This window comes from Phaseolus vulgaris, chromosome 8 (genome assembly GCF_000499845.2).
Source record: "Phaseolus vulgaris cultivar G19833 chromosome 8, P. vulgaris v2.0, whole genome shotgun sequence".
NCBI lineage: Eukaryota > Viridiplantae > Streptophyta > Magnoliopsida > Fabales > Fabaceae > Phaseolus > Phaseolus vulgaris.
Window position 1 is genome coordinate 50084240 of NC_023752.2, and position 14953 is coordinate 50099192.

At 30.6% G+C, this 14953-nt stretch overlaps 1 protein-coding gene across 2 annotated transcripts; it reads right to left on the reverse strand.

The window, feature by feature from the left end:
* Positions 1–5508: 5508 nt before the first annotated feature.
* On the reverse strand, positions 5509–7992 carry LOC137826324 (transcription factor bHLH94-like). Of its 2 annotated transcripts, XR_011083475.1 has the most exons (4): positions 7037–7992; positions 6479–6877; positions 5827–6049; positions 5509–5719 (listed from the first exon to the last, which is right to left on the reverse strand). XR_011083475.1 is itself a non-coding variant. In XM_068632254.1 (3 exons), the coding sequence occupies exons 1-3, from the start codon at positions 7490–7492 to the stop codon at positions 5954–5956; spliced, it is 951 nt and encodes a 316-aa protein (XP_068488355.1). In that variant the 5' UTR covers positions 7493–7992; the 3' UTR covers positions 5509–5953. The 2 variants fall into 2 exon arrangements, 1 of the variants encoding a protein (XP_068488355.1); XM_068632254.1 differs by having other exon boundaries at positions 5509–6049.
* Positions 7993–14953: the final 6961 nt, after the last annotated feature.

A 14953-nucleotide genomic window follows, 5' to 3' on the forward strand; every position in this document is an offset into this window, starting at 1 on the left:
ATATACCCTCTAGTAAAACATGATGGGTTGAAGATGAATACTTTAGTGGGCACCCACTTATTAATAAGATGAGGGAGAATATGCACTAAAGCTAAGTAAAATCTAAAGTTATATTCTTATGATTTGGTAGGAGAAGAGGAGTAAACTTGGAGGCAAATATATCTTTACTTGTATATGACTTGGGATAATCTAATTGTTCTTTTTTTAAATATATTCTTTCTTTCTAATAAAAAAAAATTCATGAAATATTAAATTTGTTTAAAAAGTATAACTTTGTCAAAACTTTTTAAAAATAAGTTTGACTAAGAATATTTGAAATATGTTTTAAATCTAACACATTTGATCGAAGTAAAATAAATAATATATTTTTGTTAACATAATTATTATGCAGATTAGATGTGTTGGAATTTACTAACAAAATATATATATATATATATATATATATATATATATATATAGAGAGAGAGAGAGAGAGAGAGAGAGAGAGAGATAAAAAAAAATATTGATCTATGTAACATATCGGGTGAACAATTCTACTAAAATAAAAAAAATACAGGTTGCAAAAAGTATATGTAAATATCGAGTTTATAACTATTAAAATATCAAAAAACTCATCCGTCAATATAAAAGTTTTGTTGTGAAATATATGTTTAAAAAAAATCTGAATTTTGGCCATAATTTTTTAAAGGACATTGTTTATATTTGATCGATTTTAATTTTAGTCCTTGAATTTTTATTAGCGATCTATTTAATTTTTATACAGTAAAAAACAGTATATGTAATCCCTAAACAATATATAACAGAGATATCTTTGGCTTTTACATAACAAACATCCATGATTTACATGTCTTTGTAGATTATGATTGCTTATGATTTACATTTTAAAAAGAGTACTAATAATGTACATTCCCTATTATCTCTAACCACCACAATAAAACACATATATAACTAATATATAGAATCAATCACTAACCGTACCGTTTTGTAAAAATCAACTCTAATTATATGTATGTGTTGATTATGTGTAGGTTTTAAAATGAACACTTAAAATTGGAAGTTAATTTTTTTTCATCAATTTATAACTAATAGATTGTGTTCAATCTAGTCAAGACAAGACACTAGCTAATAGTGTTGGCTAAGTCCAAATACACACACCTAGCACCTTATGACAACTAAGTCCAAGTACTCTTACCCAATACCTTGTTACGACCAAACCTCACAACCCCATCTAACATCTTTTCATGACAAGTCCTAATATCCATATTTTACTTCTTCTTACGTTCGCATTAGACGATGCATAGCCCACACAATGCTTGTGGTTGTGCCACTGCCTTTAACAGATTCTAACAACATTCGTGATTGAGTAGACAATATGTTTTGGTCTCTACTTCAGTACATTCCGGTAGTGAACATAACTTTTTTAATTATTTTGTTATTTTCCATTTTGATGAACTGGTAATTAACAAAATAAAAACTCAAAGCATGAAAAATATGTAAATATTGTAAAAACCTAAAGTAACTGAGAAAATAGTTGGAGATCTTGGGTGAAGAGAAAATGTGAGTGAGGAGAAATCGTTAGTCCAATAAATTGGATTGAATAAGAAAGAAGAAAGAAAATTTGGTAAATGTTAGCAAAGAAGAAAAAATAACTACATGTTAGAGATGGACCATAAAAAAAATGTTGTACACATATATGAAAGTATTTTTGTAAGTCTAAAAATGTTGAGTTGGATTGAAGAAGCTCAAATATATTTGTTATGAAAGTCTTTAAATTCTTTACATAACAATATATTTGTAAAAATGTATCAATCATAGTTTTGAGGCTAATCAAATTTTTGTCTTACTATATTGAAGGAGGATAACTTTTTTTCTAAAACTTTGAAAACCCGTGTGAACAACATGTTTGTGAAATTGCATGAACCAAAACATTGTGCATTGGTCTAATTTTCTAGTTATATTAATTAATTTTGATTTAGTAACTTAAATGAAAGTAAATATATCATGCACAAACTTCATATCTATGATTTTTTTTTATTAAAATCTTCATTAACTTACTAACCATTTTCACCTTAGATGAAGATTTTTTTAATTATCCTAAATATTGGTTGTGGTGGTAAATGATGCTTGTAGAAGTGTTAATTATACAACATAATTTTATTAAATAATATGTTAACCTATATTAATCCATTAAGTTATTTTGTTGATACAAAATATAAAATTATCTTTCTTTTTGTATTTTTATGTATTTATCCAGATTGCAATACATATGAAAATTAAGTATTTATTTATCTTTACTTTTTAGGTGTTTGTTGTGTTTTTTAGGCGTTTGAGTTTTATGAGTTATTTTGTTTATAACTTCTGTACTGGATAGAGTGATCTGGTGTCGGACCTTGGTGCACAGGCGTGGGTAGGTCAGCTCAGGTGTTGGGCCCACAGGGTGGGTCATGAGTTTGACCCAGTTATATTGGTAAGCCCGTTAAAGAATAATTAAAATAGTATTTTTGTCATATATTAATATAAGGTTATTAGTAGAATATATTTTTAACCTAAAAGATAAGTATGTGTGATTGTTAAGTTACGTGAATACATGCATACAGTTGTTGGTTAAAAATATAAAGTTGTTAAATAAGAGAAGCACCATGAGTAAGGGTGCACACGTAAATAAAATATTTTCCTAGTGTTAGCTCCTGAAGATAAGTGATGCCCCGTTAGCAGGTGTTTTTTCTATTATTATTTTATGCTTTCCGTAGAGATAAGATTCTCATGAGAGAAATTTGTTACAAGAGTAGTTATAAAAGGGGTTTGAGTCCCCCGGTAAAGGTACGTTGTTTCTGAGACTGAAACTGAATATTTTTCTTGTTTTGTATGCTCTCACTGACTTGATTATCGGAGTGTGATCAACAGGTATAACCTTCTCTATTTCAACGGAGCCACGTTCCAGTGCAACAAGAAGATGTAGAACAGATTTCAGAGTTGACAGATCAGAAATGAAACTTTTCACCAGAGTCAATCGACGAGAAAGTCAACCGACGAGAACAACTTCTTTAGATGAACACAATTATGTTACTAGTTGGTAACTTTATTTGTTAAACATAATAAGCACATGAATTAAATATAATTCACAATGCATGTAATGAGATGAATAAGTAGAGTTAATAGGAAGTTGAAAATCAATTAAAAGATTCAAATTATGATAACACATTTTAAATGGTTAATGAACATGGAAAAAATATTTAAAAAATTTCATTTGTGTTGTTGTTAGAATTATATATGAAGTGGATGAAAGAGGTGTGAGTTTAGAATACGAAATAAGACATTAAGTTTTACGCTCTTAGATGTACGTTTAACTTTGGGTTTTTTAAAAATAAATGAATAAGTGTATTTTGAAGAAGAGGTTGAATGTCATAGGAGAAAATTGTTTTCTTGAAATCATGTTTTGTTTGAAAACATATTTTAACAACTTGACTCAAAGCATGATGTGGAGAAATTTTATAGATTATATATATTTTTTTGGATGGCAGTGTTAAATTTTTCAAACACGAACCCTATTAGTTGTGTTAGTTAACATGTTATTGACAAAAATAATTGAAGTGTTATGTATGATTACTTGATTAATAGTTTCTATCAAAAAAAATTTGTTTGTCAGAAAAAAGAAATTCATCTTGGTTGTATAATGTTTGTATTTGTATTGCAAGTATGTGGTTGATTATGAGATAGGTTATCTTTGCATGATTAGTTATGCATATAATATGGAATGACTTAATTAAATCTATTAAAATTATAGATATATTAACTTTGGAGGATGTTATCTAAAAAAAATATTGATACAAAGAGTATACTTTCTCGGTATTTAAAATATGGAATTATGTTCTGATTTAGAAGACATAACAAATTATTTTAAGAATACTTTGATAAGAATAATAACTAATAATTATTAACAATTAGTTGGAATTATGATTGATAAGAATAATAACTAATAATTATTAACAATTAATTGGAACTATGATTGTTTATGTGTAGTTGAGAGTATTAAATAAATAATTACTTACACTTTAAGTACTTTTAAAATAATTTATATAGGTTGTTGAAGATTTTAGTTTTACGAAAGATGACTTGAAAATTTGGATGATTGAAGCATTAAAAAGGAAAAATAGGAGACGTAGGCAGAAAATTATTTCTAATTGTAATATAAGAAAAATTGCTCCTAGTAAAGAACTAATTATTAGAAAAATAAAATAACAGACAAAAGATATAAAATTTGAGATATTATCGTATTCTGACTTTCACGGATAAGGTTAATATAGTTGTAAATGTTGTAAAATCAATAAATGAATATACCATCTCACAATATATATATTTTTTTCACTTCAATTAAAAATGTCAAATGTCAACAATGTTGGAGGAGTGTACTTGGTCATGTAAGTGATATCGACCTATGATTTTCCTTTCAAAAAATCTAAAGTTTGTATCAATTTTTTTTATTTCAGTATAATTATATAAAACCCCCTCAATTCGAAAACAATAATCTTTTCTAGTTTTCTAAAAAATATTATTTTAATATTTTAAAGTATTATTTTTCAATAATACTATTGTATATAATTAGGAGTGATTAATACATATTCACTTGTATTGAAAAGAGAATAAAAAGTTAACTGAAAACTTAAGATGATTTTTTTTACTAAACTTATATTAAATAAACGTTTCCTAATTAATGTGTCACAATCTTAATTACGACTAACATGATTAAGATAAGTTATAGTGAGGTGTACTCCTTAACTAAGTGATCCAACATTCTGATTTTAGTTATGCTACTTTTGGTATGAAAAAAATATGTTAGAAGAGCAATACTCACTTTTTTATGTATTTTAGGTCTGTTATTGTGTTAATAACTAATTTTGGTCATAAATTAAAATTATAATTTTTTTGAAGAAATTATACAAAAACCACTTTTACAAATTAAATTACGCATAATTAATTTAATTTATAGAGAAATATACATACACATATATATGTAATGTTGTGAATAAGAATGTTGATATATTGAAAATCTTACATTAGATTATAACTAAAAAATAATAATATTTTATTAATTTTGAAATTATATTATATTAAGTTGAGTTGGAAAGTGATGTCTTTGCATTAACTAATATTTTTCTTTTTAAAAAAATAGTGGTATGTAGATATATACGTATTATGATAAGCGAGAACATGATCTTTACATATCACTGATAGCATGCCTTGTGTGATCCGTAGAGTCAAACACGCGATGGAAAGGTCAATTTTGAGAAGAGTGATCCCATATCGGGTTTGGTGGAAAGAAGGACAACGAAAATCATGGTATACAATTATACACTAGGCGCGTCTACTAATAATGGTAGATGCCTATTATTTCCACCGTAGATGTTCATATTTTATTTCTAGGTACAATGCATGATGCATGCTCATCAAATTCCATTCCTTCTTTTTTAGGCATATCATTCCTTTTGTTTTTCCCTCCTCAAATGCGTGTTTTGAAGTGCCTTCAGGGAATATTATTCATTATTTAATATCCAAATCTTCTACACTGGAAAATAAATGGAAGAGGTCCACAGACATTCCAAGCAAATTAACCATGCCTCATGCTCTACAAATAAACCTAATAATTCACACACACTCTTCTGCGAGGGGCCTCCACAACATAAATTGCTTGTCGCTTCCAACCCTTTTTTCCCCTCTCGGTCTGAGTTCTTGAAGGTGGGAGAATGACATGAAAGAGGAAAAAAATATGAGATCAGAAAAGAGTGAGAAACCTATTCTTTAATTAGCATCTCCTAGCTTATTTATGACCTTCACACTCATGCATGTACAAGGCTATCCCTTCTGGTATATGCCTTCACGGGTCACACACCCTGCAAACTCCAACTCATTCATAAAAGAACCTGCATTAGGCTTTTAGTATTTCCAAGTTTAATCATCAGCTCAAAACAGCTTCCTCCTGGATCCTCTGGGATAATTCATGCACAGCACCTGCAATTTCGTCCACTGTCTTCGCCTCACACCCTTCCTCTATCTGTTCCACCAATAAATAACACAAAATAAATCATTATTTAGCCATTATAAATGGAACTTCTCTACAAAAATACAGTCACGTCATGAGAAAACACACATAAAAAAATATGCTGACATTCTGCTGCAATTAGTTTTTAGATCAATTATTCCATGAGTTCCTGTTTAACAAAGTGATCTTAATTAACAAAACAAACTACCTGCCTTTGAATTCATTAAACAGAAACTCGTGTCACCATTCGTGAAATTGGTAATTGTATCAAAACTTTCTGAATTTATCAAGATATCATAGAAATCTTCAAAAAGAGAAAATGATAAATACAAAAATGGGATGATGGAAAAAAAGAATGAGTGTACGTTTAACATCAAAATTGGAAAAGAAAGAGAGAAAAAAAACATATCTAGCTTGGTAGGTGGCAGAAAGAAAACCAACCTTGACACTAACCGAGGTAAGGACCATATCGTCAACAGTGGTAACATTAAGGTGGAGAATGGTGAAGGCAAGAGTTTGAAGGCCAACAACCATCTTCAGAAGCAAGCCTGGTAGTTTCTTGGTGAGTATCTTTATGTTGGCATGACCATCCACCAGGGTCACTTCTATGTCTGCCACGGCCCATGAATGGTTCCGTGCTTCGCACGTGCTAGGGTAGCCTCTGCTATTCTGTGTCGCACGTGTGGAGTACTGAGGGAACATGAAGAACTCAGCAAAGGGTGATGAGTCAAAGCCACCAACATTTTCCTTTGTTCTCTGCTGCCCTTTCAAGCACTGCAGAAGCTGCTCCAGCTCCTTCACGAAGTTAATGGCGCCACCAATAATAGATGCTTGATCACCCTGTTTTTTTTTAACATTTCCGAATATTAGCATAGGTTAAGGTTAAACAAACAACAACTGTAAAACAAATCAAACACATGTACTTTGTCCAAAGAATGGTCCAAATTTTTAATTTAGATTTATAGTTTTTAAGATGAAAGCAATGATATTTAGACTAACCCTTTGGACATAAGACGGTGGCATCAAGGATCTTAGAACTGCGAGGTACTCGTTCATCTGTTTCCTTCGATTGCGTTCAACTGCAATGTGGGTCATTCTTTGATTCTCGATCTCCTCTTTGTTTTTGGTGCTTTTGGTGCGGCGGCGTTTGCGACGGCCGGTGGTGGGCTCGGTGGAGGAGGGAGGAGGAGGAAAAGCGGCGGGGAGGGATTGATCGACGGTGCAGGGTTCAGGGGAGGAGTGTGAGTCCCATTGGTCTTTGACATTTTGCAAAGCTGAAGGGGAAGAAGAATCCCAATTTGCATGCAGAGTGTGGTCTATGTTATTGGTGATGATTCCTACAAAGGCTTTGTTTTCTACTTGTTGGAAATTGTTTTGTAATAGCGAGTAGAAGTAGTCTTTGTTGCAAGGATAAGTGAATGGATCTTGAGGGAAAACCACGGCCTCTAGGGCCATTGTTTAACTGGGAAAGTGTAGTTGTAAAAGGAAACAGGAGTTTGTTTGTTGGAGTGAAGAAAGAAAAATGAGGAGAAGAGGAGATAGATGGATTTAAAGGAAGATGAAAGGGTTAATGATTAGATGATGGTGAGAATAGTTTTGAAAAAGAAGGGAATTGATGAAGGATAATAATGATTAGATAGTAAAAAGAGTTTTGGGAGAAGGAAGAAAAGGCGAAAGCAGAGGTAGTAATGGAGCAAACAAAGTAACCTTTTTATGATGATCAGCTTAAGAACAATTCCCCTTTTGCCTTCAAATCTTAAAAGTGGATTGATAGTTCACACAAACAAAAAAGCTACAGCCCTATGCACGTGAGATTTCTCGTCCCAGACCACTTTCTTGATCCCACGAACTTAACCACCGGGAAACACACAGAAAGATTCTCTTGCCAATTTCTTAATATCTCCTATTTATAATAGTAGTAGCAAGCAAGCAATAGACCAAGACTTTCCCAACCCAACCACACAACCTCAATATTATGGACTATGCACACCTCTTATCTAATTAAAAATAATCATTTTATAAAATTAAACCAACTACTCATGGAATTCTATTTTCAAATGCATATATTCTTTATTCTAATATCATTTTTGTTATCTTTTCTCCATCATATTACTTATTGTATTTTCTCTCTCTTTTTTACATGCCATTTTATCATATACAATTTCACCAATTTAACCATTGCTTATTTCTCCCATAGTGGGTTTGAGACTCAATCTTCATATGTAATGCTTCGCTTTGGCCCAAACCACAAGTTATGAAGGTTGATAAGTTAGCTGTAAATCGATGTTTGGGTTTTATACTTTTGTAAATGTGTAATTTTGAGTTTTAGTTTTATGAAATTAAACAATTTTAATCCATATTATTTAAATGTTATATTTTTGTCGGAATAAAAAGTAATAAAGTTAATTGTTGAGGTTATTATTAATATATTGCGTAGCTAATAAACACTACTATCACTATTTTTTTAAATAATTAGATAATATATTAGCATTGTATAAAAACTATATAATTTTAGAAATCCAAAAGACTAAATGTATAATTAAAACTTAATAGGAATCAAATTACACATTTTGTAAAGTATGAAGACCAAAGATTGATTTAAGTGTAGACATTATTTATTTAGGTGCAAAACTCATTATATAATTTTACATTCAAAGCATAATCGATTTTGTGTTCCTCCTATAATTGATTAGGGTGTGTGTTTTATTTTCTTTTTATTTGCATTGGTTGGATTTGGTTACAATGTTGTGTTGTTTAAAATGATTTTTATTTAGTAATGCTGGTTGTGTACTAGTATTGCTTTTTTGAGTATTTGAGGTGGCTGTTGTGGTGCTCCTATTGGCTGGTTGTGACAGTTTATTAGTGTCGTGGTTGGTTGATGTATTTTGAAGGTGATAACTAAATATTATATGTGGTACATGCTTTGAGTAAAGAACAACAATTCTAGATAAGTAATCCCTAATTGATTATGGATGGATAATAATGTTGGTTATTAATTCTGATTTTATTATTATTAATTCTGATTTTATTACCTTTAAACTATTTTACTGTTATGTAGCATTAATGGTGAGTTTATAGGCTTGCTAGTATTCCTATTTTATAACTTCCAGTAATTGTAATTTTATTATATATATATATATATATATATATATATATATAATTGAGTAAATCAAAATGAATAAGATCAGTTTTGCAATTTTGTGCAATTACGTTCAATCAGTTGCTACCACCTTTTGCCTTCTCTTATTTTATTCGATTAGTTCCTACAAATAATAGATTTGGGAACACTTTTTATTTATTTTGTAGCTATTTTTCTAGTGTTTTGGATTGCCTTGGAGTGACTGAAATCTATATATTTGTAACCATGTGATATATTATAGGTACTTGCTTGGAGGAAGGTGATCTCCTTAGTTTCATTTGACCTTATAGTTGACCCTTTTGTCATCATCGATTTTAGTTTTATCTCTTTCCTGCATTCTTCTCATCAGTAAGATATTGATCCTTGTCGTTATTCTTTATTTTCATGTCATTGTAATTGATTAGATATATATACGTTAGGAGTTTGGATTTGATTAGAATTTAAGACAAAATACTTAATATTAAAATTTGGTAAGTTAAAAATATGTGATATTAAACTGATTTAGATCATATAATAAATTATTATATTAAAAAAATAAAAGTTCAATTTTCATATATTATCAATTAATTTATTATGAAATTTAAAAAACCTATTATATATAACAATATGTATATTATCAGTACAAATTTTTAAAATTAATTTTTTTTAACATGTGCATTCGTATTAATATTGAAACACTAATTATTTCTAGAAATTTTAATTTGTCATAAATATGCCTTTTACTAGACTAATCTCTACTTAAAAATTTTATTGTGAAATAATTATCTTAAACTTCAATACAAAAAATAACTCTAAATAAATTTCACTAAAATGGTATATTAAAAAATAATTTTGATTGTAGTGAAATTTATTAATTGAATCAAATAAATTGGAAAAATTATTTTAACTAGACAATAGGAAAGATTACATATGTAAATTACATATTTAGATATAAATTAATTTAAATGTTTTATAAAATTTAATTAATTACAACATATTAAATTGTGTGGTTGTATAGGTGAAAGACATTTTTGAGATGAACATGAACAACATTAGTCTGTGTATTTTGAGGACGAAGATATGTATGAGATATATATTGTGGATGACGATGTTGTTGTTGTGGACTTAAATCTAATTTAACACTTACAACAAAAAATACAATTGTGCAAAGAAGTAGCAACACGGATGATCCTTTGCAATGTTGTTTCACTACAATAAAAAATGATTTTAACGATGGTTTATTTTTACATTACCAAAAGTTAAAACATTCGTTAAGTCATTTATCTAGTATTGCAATTTTCCTCACTAAATCATCCAGGGGGAACGTGTTTTCCAAGGTTTTTTTAAACTTTTTTTATCAGCAATAAAAATTAAATAAATGTGAAACTTCTAACCTAAAGCCACCAAACTAACCAACCCAAAACATGAATCTTACTAAAAACCTAACATACTTCAAGAAGCCATTCTCATACATTCCAAAGGTTTCAAGCACCAGCTAGAGAAGGAAAACGAGGTAGAACGACATTTTGCAGAAATCCAAGACCACACCTTTGCTTGCACCATTGCACACACTTCTGACGCGTCAGCCACCCTCCTATTGAAAATGATAGAGTTCCTGTGATTCCAGATTTCCCCCACAACCCCAACCCAAATTGTGCTCCATACATCATTAAATGAATCAGAAAACATGCTCAACTTGAACTGAACAAAGTTTGACGAAGGATCAATGTGAGAGACACAAACGACACTCCCAACCAAGGTTTTTTTAAACTCTAGGAGAAGTCTTTTAAAACCTCTGTAAAATATCATGAGTTTAAGAATCTATGTAAAATACCATGGGTTTTAGGACCTCTATAAAATACCATGGGTTTCAAAACTTTTGTAGGCTACCATAGGTTTCGAAACCTCCATTAAATCCCTTCATGGGGTTATATTAACCTCCGCTAAATAACCTTCATTAAAACCATTTTTTTTGTAGTATTTATTGATTGAGTATGTTGCATCTATTAAGTGGTATGACAAATAGTATTAGGAAGTTCTTACTAGAAAATAGCATTGTTAAGAGGAGTTAATGTCACACTTGTTGCACACTAAACAATGTTGGGACATTATTTATAGGGAAATGAAAGTATTCATTAATTTATGTCAACAATTAAGGGGAATCATGTTCGTAAAAGATGTATTTCGATCAACAGTGGAGGAAGAAGTTTCTAAATTTCTCCACATCATTGGACATAAAGTAAAGAATCAAAGTGTTTCATTATTTTTTACATCTTTCCGGGGAAATTGTCTCCTGTCACTTTCATAATGTGTTGAATGCAACTTTGATGTTGGAGAGAGAATTTTTAAATCAACCATATAGGAGTGAGGTGCAACCTTTTATCTTAAACACCAACCGGTTTTACCCATACTTTAAGGTAATAATGTGACAAACTAAAGTCTCATTTGACATACATGATGTATGACTTGATTGCAAATTACGCTATGATTTTTTACCCCTTAGGATTGTTAGGGGGTATAGATGACACACATGTATGTGTGAAGGTCCCACGATTGTACGCTCATCGTTTTCGTAGAAAAAAGATTGGCCAACTCAGAATGTATTCATTGTGATTTTTAACATGAAATTCACATATGTTCTAGTCGATGGGAAGACACAACATCTGGTTCAAGAATATTGAAAGATGCACTTATACGAAAGGATCAACTGGTCATACTTGAAGGTTAGTTAAAATTGATTTCATGTACTTTATGTCAAGTGGTGACTTAATACTTACTGTCAATCAATATAAATTCAATCATTTTAGGAAAATACTACTTTGTTGTTGTCAACTTTATGTTAAAACCACAAATAATAACACCATATCGTGGATATACCATTTGAAAGAGTACTTTGGAAAAGGTACACAAAATTCTTGAGAGTTGTTTAATCATCGTCATTCATCACTTAGAAATGTAATTGAAAGAACATTTGGTGTGTTAAAAAATGACTTCAAATTATAAATACTGGAATTGAACCCCATTACTCATTAGAGACAATGAAAAATATAGTTTTAGCATGTTGTGTTCTTTACAACTTTCTTTGCGGAGTGGAAAAGATCAGTTGTTAGTTGATGAAGTTGATTGCGAGTTGATGAAACAAGACATAAATGTTTCGCTCTCCCAAGTTCATGAGAATGATTATAGGACCCACACATTAGAGACACTATAGCTAATGAAATGTGGAGAGATTATGAAAATAATTAAGATTAGGTAATAATTTGTATTCTGAATGAGAACTTTGGTTGATTTTATATTCATAACTAAATACTAACTTAATCTATTATATATGTCTTATCTCATCGTTATTGAATGAGTTGTATTTGCAATAGGTAAAACATGAATTGAGTAAAGAGTGTTGTACCAGAGTCATCTGCATGTATCCGTGAGTTCACAAAATTGACCATGGAGATGGACCTACGACTTCTGTCAACTATGGCGGATGAGGCACGATTAGGGAACAAGGTCGATGGAAGTTGGACAACCTAAGCCTGTAGTAACATTGTTGATACTCTCCATCAGTCTGGTTTGGTGAAGATATAAACAAACAATGTAAAAAATAGGCAAAAGAGCCCTAAAGATAGATGACGCAAGATTTATTATCTATTCAGTGGACTTACTGGTTTCACATGGAATGAATCAACAAACATTTTGAGGTTGAAGATGAAGTTTGAGATTACTTTATCAAGGTAATGCATGTGCCTTTAGTAAATACTTCCATCATCCACAATTAAGAAGATCCTAATGTATTTGAACATGTTTATTTTCAGGCAAAGCCCTTTATTGCTAAAGGGAAGGTTAATCCCATCAGGCACTATGACTTGATGGAGGAACTATGAGGAGTTGATCGTGTCATAGGCCATGGAGTAAGGACAACTCGACAATTCTGACGCCACATCAACATGCAAAATTCCACTGTGGACCTTAATGATGACATGGAATACATCCTGTAGGAACCTGTATTTGATGTCACACCTGAGCAAGCTCCTTCATCACCATTGTAGATGGATTCATATAGCCCAAGTTCAATTCAATCTACGACATCTGGTGGTACATCATCATTGCAGGGTTAAAAAATAAAAGTCTCGATGATTGATGTCATGGATACGCAATTTGACAAGCTTACAACTAAGATGGATATATTTGTTGATGCAATTGGGATAGGAAATGCCTTGAAAGAAAAATTATCTTTCATTGCTGAAAGACAAGTTATGGCATCCTGAACGAGTTGTTATGGCATCTGAATGACAAGTCTTGGCAATTGAACTACTAAATGAACTTCTTACTAAATAGGTCAACATGATGCTTCATAACTCAACGTTCCAGTACTTGGAAGCTAACATTTGGGATATGTTAGTTGACATGAACATACATGATGAGCAAATTATGGAACAATGGTACAACTTCCAATGCATTAACTTATCCCATGTAAACCGTCTTCTAAGCATGCCCCCCACATTGTCATCTAAAAAAGTTACACTATATTATGAGTGATAATGGTTGAAATCCTTATTTGTACATGTTTTGAGAATCTTATGTTTTCTTTCACTTTTTTGGCTATGTAATATTATGACACCACCATGTCACATGTACCCGAACATGAATGTGATCTGCTTTATTTTATATTATTAAATATTATTATTTATATTCTTACTACATTTGTTTAAAACATTGTTAAGTAATATTATAAAATGTGCACTAACTGATGTTTTCATATATCTTAAGTTCTCTATAAATGACTTTGTTTTATCAACTAAAAGTCAAAGAAGTGACAAACAAAGTAAAGGAAAAGTCCTAGTAATTGTTGATGGAGTTTCTGCTAGAACGTTCCCAAGTATTGAGAATGTCTTAAATCAAACACGCTTTTCAATAAGTATGATCAAATGATTGAGTATGGAATGAGTTTTACACCAGGATAGTTATGACACCTAAGATTATGAATTCCCCATTCTTACACAAGCAGGGTTTCACTTTCACCATCATTTACACTTTGGAGATTTGGAACAATTTCTCATGCTAAAGCTCCATACTTTGAGGATATCATTAAATTTTTTATTCCAACTTAAAGATCACAGAACTTGGTAACCTCTATATTGAGGTTAATAAGAAGAAGATTAAAATAATATTCAAATTGGTTAACTTTGATTAATTTGAAGTACTAAGGTAAGAAATTGTCATCTTCAAACATCCCTAAGGAGCTCAACTACGATCGTGATATGACATTGAGTTCCATGATCAGATCGAAATGTCAGGAATGTAGGTAGTTTGAATATTAATGATAAACTAATGAATAATGTGTTTATGCACATATTAAGTGTATGGGCTAGCCATTTTGCTCAATCATGGCATGAAGACGTTTTTATGTTATAGGTCAAGAAAAATAATACATTGATTAATTGACATCATTGTATCATGCAACACATGATCAAATGTAGGGACAACGACATGCATTTTTCATACGACATTCTGATTACACGAATCATGATTCAGTATGATGTGGATTTATCTATCAATGCATCTTGGAACTAGACTAGTCACACTATTTTGTTTGAAAAACCTTGAACAAGTTGAATATCGTTCAAGTCAATGATGCTTGACAACATGTTAGAGTGAACTAAGATGATGAACAAGACGATCAAGAACCATCAATACCCGACGACCGTGTTGAAGACAACACGATGAAATGCAAAAATATCAACATGGATTATGATTACACGAATCATATTTTGAAAAAAAAAAAACACCATTCATTTTTTTAA

Bases quoted from the DNA above. Each gene is read 5' to 3' on its own strand.
- LOC137826324 (XM_068632254.1), bottom strand. From the start codon at position 7,492: ATGGCCCTAGAGGCCGTGGTTTTCCCTCAAGATCCATTCACTTATCCT. The intron at 6,878-7,036 runs GTTAGTCTAAAT...AAAAAAAAACAG, and splicing joins CACCGTCTTATGTCCAAAGG to GGTGATCAAGCATCTATTAT. The intron at 6,050-6,478 runs GTTGGTTTTCTT...TTGGTGGAACAG, and splicing joins TTACCTCGGTTAGTGTCAAG to ATAGAGGAAGGGTGTGAGGC.